The sequence below is a fragment of the Phaethon lepturus genome, unplaced genomic scaffold (assembly GCF_000687285.1).
Source record: "Phaethon lepturus isolate BGI_N335 unplaced genomic scaffold, ASM68728v1 scaffold6249, whole genome shotgun sequence".
NCBI lineage: Eukaryota > Metazoa > Chordata > Aves > Phaethontiformes > Phaethontidae > Phaethon > Phaethon lepturus.
The window spans coordinates 125,783-131,782 of record NW_010562663.1 but is presented as its reverse complement, the minus strand read 5'-3'; the positions used below and the strand labels follow the sequence as shown (position 1 = coordinate 131,782).

The 6,000-nt window shown below is 38.8% G+C and overlaps 1 protein-coding gene across 1 annotated transcript in view; it reads left to right on the top strand.

The window, feature by feature from the left end:
- Nucleotides 1–1,117: 1,117 nt before the first annotated feature.
- DNAH11 (dynein, axonemal, heavy chain 11) overlaps nucleotides 1,118–6,000 on the top strand; it is a gene marked incomplete at its 5' end in the record, with an annotated part of 110,610 nt that continues 105,727 nt past the window's right edge. The window contains 5 exon segments of the mRNA XM_010294342.1: nucleotides 1,118–1,249; nucleotides 2,295–2,478; nucleotides 3,243–3,382; nucleotides 3,500–3,643; nucleotides 4,418–4,539. Coding sequence (XP_010292644.1) covers nucleotides 1,118–1,249; nucleotides 2,295–2,478; nucleotides 3,243–3,382; nucleotides 3,500–3,643; nucleotides 4,418–4,539 — 722 coding nt within the window.

Genomic DNA, 6,000 nt, shown 5'->3' with positions numbered 1-6,000 from the left:
TTATAATTGTTTTAGATACTTGTTTCAAATGAATGGACTAGGAAAGATGGTCTGGACATCTCTGCAGACGGCAGCTTACTGCCATGAAGTGGAGCTTTGAGTGTGTTTAATGGAAGATACCAGAAATATTTCAAGATGCTAGATAATTTCATTTAAAATGTTGCTATTGATATTTCCATTATGGTATGATACATAAAAAATAGGGACCCCAGTGAAATTGCCTTCTGGTTTTATTTTTGTAAGAATTTTCAAGATCTGTAAGGGCTTAAACTGTGATTCTCAAACAACTTGTTTGCACGGGATATTACCTTCTGTTCCTTTAACTCTGTTTCAGTAAAAACAGCACCAGTAGGTGTTTTTGTATACTATATAAAAATAATACAGAAGGCATAGTGTTTGATGTCTAACTAATTCACCACCCATTTTTATGCAGAGTTCTAAAACATGTACAAGCATAGTTCTGTCTCACACCAGCTACCCAATAAATTATACCTATCTATTACAGTTAGTTAAATAAATATTTGTTGTGTGTATATATATATATTTGCCTCCTTAGAGTTACATGCAGTAGCTGTGTATATTTTTCTTTCCTATTAATATGAAACCTGAAAAATTCCATGGGGTCTTTCTACTATGTAACTCTGTGTAATCAATTCATATCATATTTTGTGATCTTCCCTTTGTTGCTTTGCCTGTTCTTGAAATGTGATCTTTCCTAAAGTGTATTTTCAAACAGTTTGGCAATAAATGCCCTCAAGCAATTAGTACCACAAGTTTTGTGGAGTCTGCTGCATATCTCTATGGAGATGGTAACCACAAAATTTACAATTCAGCTTCATGCAAATCTCCTCCATCCATTCTTCATACCTTGCCTAATTGATAGTCTTCAGTATTTGTGTTCATATGGATTGTCATTGTTTTGCAGATGACTCAAAAATGTCTGTTTAAACCAGGATTTATTCTGGCATCTCTTGTTTAGTATCAGTAAATTTGTACATACAAGCTAGTCTTCATGGTGATTTAATTTATATTGTAGGCAGAACTGATTTCTAGCAGCAATAAAGGTAGATGGTACTGGGATCCATCTGGTCTTAGAGGATTACCTAAATGTTTTCAGGTCACTCAGCTAAATGCTCTGATTACTGTGCTGCATGGAGAGCTTTCCTTGGGTGATCGACAGAAAATCATGACCACTTGCACCACAGATGTTCACGCTAGAGGTGTAGTAGCAAGCCTTGTAGCTCAGAAGGTATATGTTTGGATCAGCTGTATTTTACATGCATGGTTTTAGTGGTTTTGAAAGGAATTAGTAGTGCTTAAGTCAAGTTTGGGTCTGGACCTGCATGTGGACACCGGGACAGTAGAGGTGGGGTAGGTATAATCATGAAGACAGCCTGCTTCAGAGCTGTGTGCCGTGCCTGCATTATTATGGGCTACTGCCTTCTGAATTTAAAAGCTACCTGAAAAAAAAGTCAGGTGTCATCTTTTACCTGACTTCTAAGAACCTTTCAAACTTCTAGTATGTTTTCTGTGAGCAACAAGGTATTTCCTTTAAATTTCAGATCACAAAACTGAGTGCAGGCAATCCTTGGGCATTCTGAGGATTTTTCTCCGAGTGTCTTTACTTATCCTGCCTTCAGTTGTTCACAGTGTGTTTTGCTTTCCTTTTAGAGGCATATTGTGCATCTAGAGAAAGGCAGTCCTATCCTGTGGTGGGTCTTTTTATGTGCATACAGTTACAACATTGAGAGTTTATTTAAACCAAAGCGCCCACTCTGTATGTAATTTGTTCAGGTAAAACTAAGGTGTCTGGCACATGTTGCTGGTTTGAATGCACAAAATTTTTCACTGGATGGGGATTGAAATGGGAAAGGATTCTCATTTTCCTTTTGACCTCCCAAGCCTAAGAAATAAAATGGGTTTCTAAGATGGCATTAAGACAAGAAGAAACAAGGCTTGAGGAGTAAAATGAAACTCAGTCTGGTCAAAGTAATGTCTGCTCCCATGCAAAGACTGCATTGTTTGTAAGGAGAGGTCTTGGCTTAGGAAGTGGCAATGTGTTCTGCTCTAATAGCTCTATTAAAAGATCTTACATTACACTTGCAGCTGTATAAAAGCACAAATGCCTCGAGGTGCGTCTAATCCTTTATTACTGGTTGTAGTAGTTATTATTCATAAGTGGCTAGGAATGAGGTGTGAGACCTACTGATGACAGCTGTAGCTTTGTGATGGGTCACATTTCTTTCATCTGAATAGTTCCTACCTAGCATAGTAGTTTTGCAATGGCTTTTTAGATCACCGGTTCCCGAGCCGTTGCTTGGCTGTCACAGCTGTGCCATAGATGGGATGATGCCCAGAAACACTGTTTTGCCAACACTGACGCTCGGTTTCAGTACTTTCATGAGTACTCGGGAAATACCCCTTGGCTAGTTATGACACCTTTGACTGACAGGTGATGACTGTTATTAATAACAGTGTGTGCTTTATCTGTTTTGGTGAATAAAAAGTTAAATGTTTCTTAGAAGTTCAGTGTTCTTTCACACCTCATATGTATTTTATAAGGTTATTAAGATGCAATAGCTTTGAGCATGTGTGTGCAGGTAGGTGTGCATACTTAAGTCATGGTATGATCTTAATGTCCATTACTTTTAAAATAACTGAAATTATTCTTGCATAACTTAATGTATATATTCAGTGTCTAGTTTGAAGAAGAATATGAGCTAATCTATACCAAGGTTAATCAAGAGTTTTCAGCAAAAGAATTTTGTTTTTCACGTGTTAAAGGCCAAACCGGTACTTTTTTAACACCACGTACAACGAAGCTTTTTTTATGGAAATGTTTTGGCTCCAGAATGGAATTTCTTGTCAAAATCGGTGAACCAGAACGATGCACCCAGCAATCCTGGCTGGCTTAGTGTTTATGACCCTCAGTTCAGGGGGACAAATCTGGGGCTAACGTCTTTGAAATAGGAAAAGCATCAACTGCAGCCTACTGTTTCCTGTCTTGTGTGGTCACTGATAGGATTTTCCTTCTTGCTAAAAAATGTTCATGTGGTTGGTTTTTCTATCTAAAATAAGAATTTTCCAAGTAGTGCCACATCATGAGTTTACATGAATGTGAAACTTAAATTATAATGAGAAAATGGACTCAGAATACATTCCCCACGAAACTTCCGATATTGCAGATGTTCCTTGCAATGCTAACAATCACTGTTCTTAGGTCCAGGTGTAACATACTCTAGCCCAGTCTCTCCACCTAACAATGAGCATTGCTGCTGCGGGACTAGCCAACGCAGGTAAAACAGAGACCACCAAAGATCTAGGCCGTGCCTTTGGTATGATGGTGTACGTCTTCAACTGTTCTGACCAGTTGAATTACAAGGTAAGATGTTCTGCTAAGTGGTATGGAAATTGTTGTTTCATTTCTTTTTCATGTGAAGTACATTGGAAATTGGTGCTTTCAAGAAAAAGATCTTAATTTTTTCACTTTTGATTTTAGTCTTTAGAGAATATCTGTAAGGGTTTGGTCGAGACAGGAGCTTGGGGATGCTTTGATGAATTCAGTCACGTCTCTGTAGAAGTTCTGTCAGTCATGGCAGTACAAGTAAAGACTTTCCATGACGTGACTAGGAACAAGAAGCGAGTATTTTAGCAGGGCTTCTTTATTGTTCTTTGCAGACTGTAAATACTGAACCAGTAAAACCTTCTTCCAGAGCTCCTCTGAAACCCTATGTAAATGCAGGGAGGGAGTAGATGGTAAGATTAAATCACCTGTGTAATATACTACCTAAAAATAACTCTCTCTTCAAAGTGTAGCAATAAATGTGAGTGAACTACTGGCCCTGCAGGAATCCAGTTAAAACTTTGCTGTTGAAATTCTGGTCCTGTTCAAATCCCACAATGTGAAATCATTGCATCATATGGGTGAGAAGTTTGGTGGAGTTCAGCTTTGCAAAAAGTCTCAGGGGTTCCAGTGTTTCCCAGTGGTTTTGAGACAGGCCTTGTCTTTCCACTGTCCCATCTTCTTCCTCTGCATCCTTTACTCGATGCTGTCTCCTGGCCTTTTCAAACCCACCGCATCTCTATCAGTCTTAATTTATTTTACATGTTTTAAAAGTTAATTCCTCCTATAGATATACTTCAGCCAGATGAATTCTTTGCTGCTCTTACAGTCCAGCCTTTTCTTTCCAAATTCGGTGTTGGCCAAGAGTGGTCACCTCTTGGTGAGGTGGTGCCTGCTAAGGAAATGCCCCTATGTTTGCTCAGCTCTGATGAACTTTCCTAGGTATCTGCTTTTGGCCATTGTGAGAGATGGGATCCAGGCCCAGATGCAACTTTGTCGCCTGACGCATGATGGCTGGTTTTGTATTTACATCTAATTCAACTGTAAAATGTTTGCAAGCAGTATCTTTGTTAGAACAGATTTTTATTCCTTGGTGAAAACATTACAATGAAGTCATCGTTTGGAATATTGATTACCATGAACCCAGGATATGCAGCTTGGACAGAACTACCTGGAAACCTCAAAGCTCTGTTCAGGCAAGTATGCTATAGTGTACTTTTACAGTATACAAGTATGTCAAGCCTACATTTAGAGTACGTACATCACCTAATGATAATAGCCTTGGCTTGCAATGAAGTGCAGTTTGTGTTTGCTTCAGAATTTCTGTGGGGAAATAAAAAATCAATATTCATGTTGTGCCTGCTTGTACACCATAATGACATGGGAAAATGTATAACTTGCCTTTTCTTTTTAAATTTACTTAAAATTTTAGAGGTACCTGTGAACACACGGAATGAACCTAAGTATGTGCAAGAATATTTGCTGTTTTGTGGTAAATAGGAATCTTCATAGCTGGCTTAACCTAGTAAAATAACCATCTGTATAAGTGTATATCTATCACATTCTTCCATAGGTGTAGGTATGCGTGTGTTCATAGATGTTTCATAACTACCAGTTGAAAATGAAGCCATATACTCTTACCTAGAAAGATATTGGATGTGTGATTGAGAAGCTGTGAAAAGTATAGTGCACAGCAAACAAATGCATATGCTTTTGGACACTGTAGGACAACCCATTATCTTTTTCTTAAAGTACAGATTTATGCTTTATATCTTAACACTAATGTTTCAAGGAAGAAGGTTTTTTATTTAAAAGATCTGATATTTTGCATGCTGCGCTCAGTGAGTTTATATCAAAATGGTGTTTCTGAGAGTCAATTAGTTCCACAAGTGGTTGCTCCGGTGTGATGGCCAGTAAAATGATGCCAGTTTATTCTGATGAAATGTTGGAGCTGCGCTTTAAACTATGTGGCAATGGTCTTTGACTTAAGTGGTGCAGGGCTTGCTTTAAAAAGGAGTTGTCTGTTGAAATCCTTGCTCTTTCATTAACACTTCTCATTGATTTAATCAAGATTTGAGAAAAGAATGATTCTGTGATTTCATTTCTCGACGTATTGAAGTTCAGTGGGGCAAGCTGCAAGGCATTGCCAGGCTGTCTGGGGAGGCACAAGTATAGACGTGCTATCTGGGATCTGCTTCTCTGAGCGGTAAAACTCTGATATTTGAAAGATAGAAACTTTGGGCAGAACTGGGCATCACTGTTGCTTCTGTGAGCAAGTTGAAACACAGGTACTACTTTCTTCTGTATTAAAAGGTACATCAAGATTTTGGTGTATTTTTTTATTTCTGCTTTAGCCATGGAATTCCTGACACCATCCTCCTTCACGCTTTCGCTGCAGAAAGACACAAAGTCTGCTGAAAAAAATAAAACAGCTAGGAAGCTGTTTGCTCAGGCAGAGCTCATCCCCTTGCCAACCAAACATCCTGCTTCAGATGGCAGGACTGGGCGGCAGCAGCAATTAGCTTTCTTGTTCTTTGAGCCTAAATTACAATCATTTGTAACAAGCAGTAAGTAACATCTGTTTACGAGGAGGAGGCTAGGATTTCAATGCCGGTGCCTTGGCAGAGACTCTCACTGAATAAGACCCTGTAGCTGGG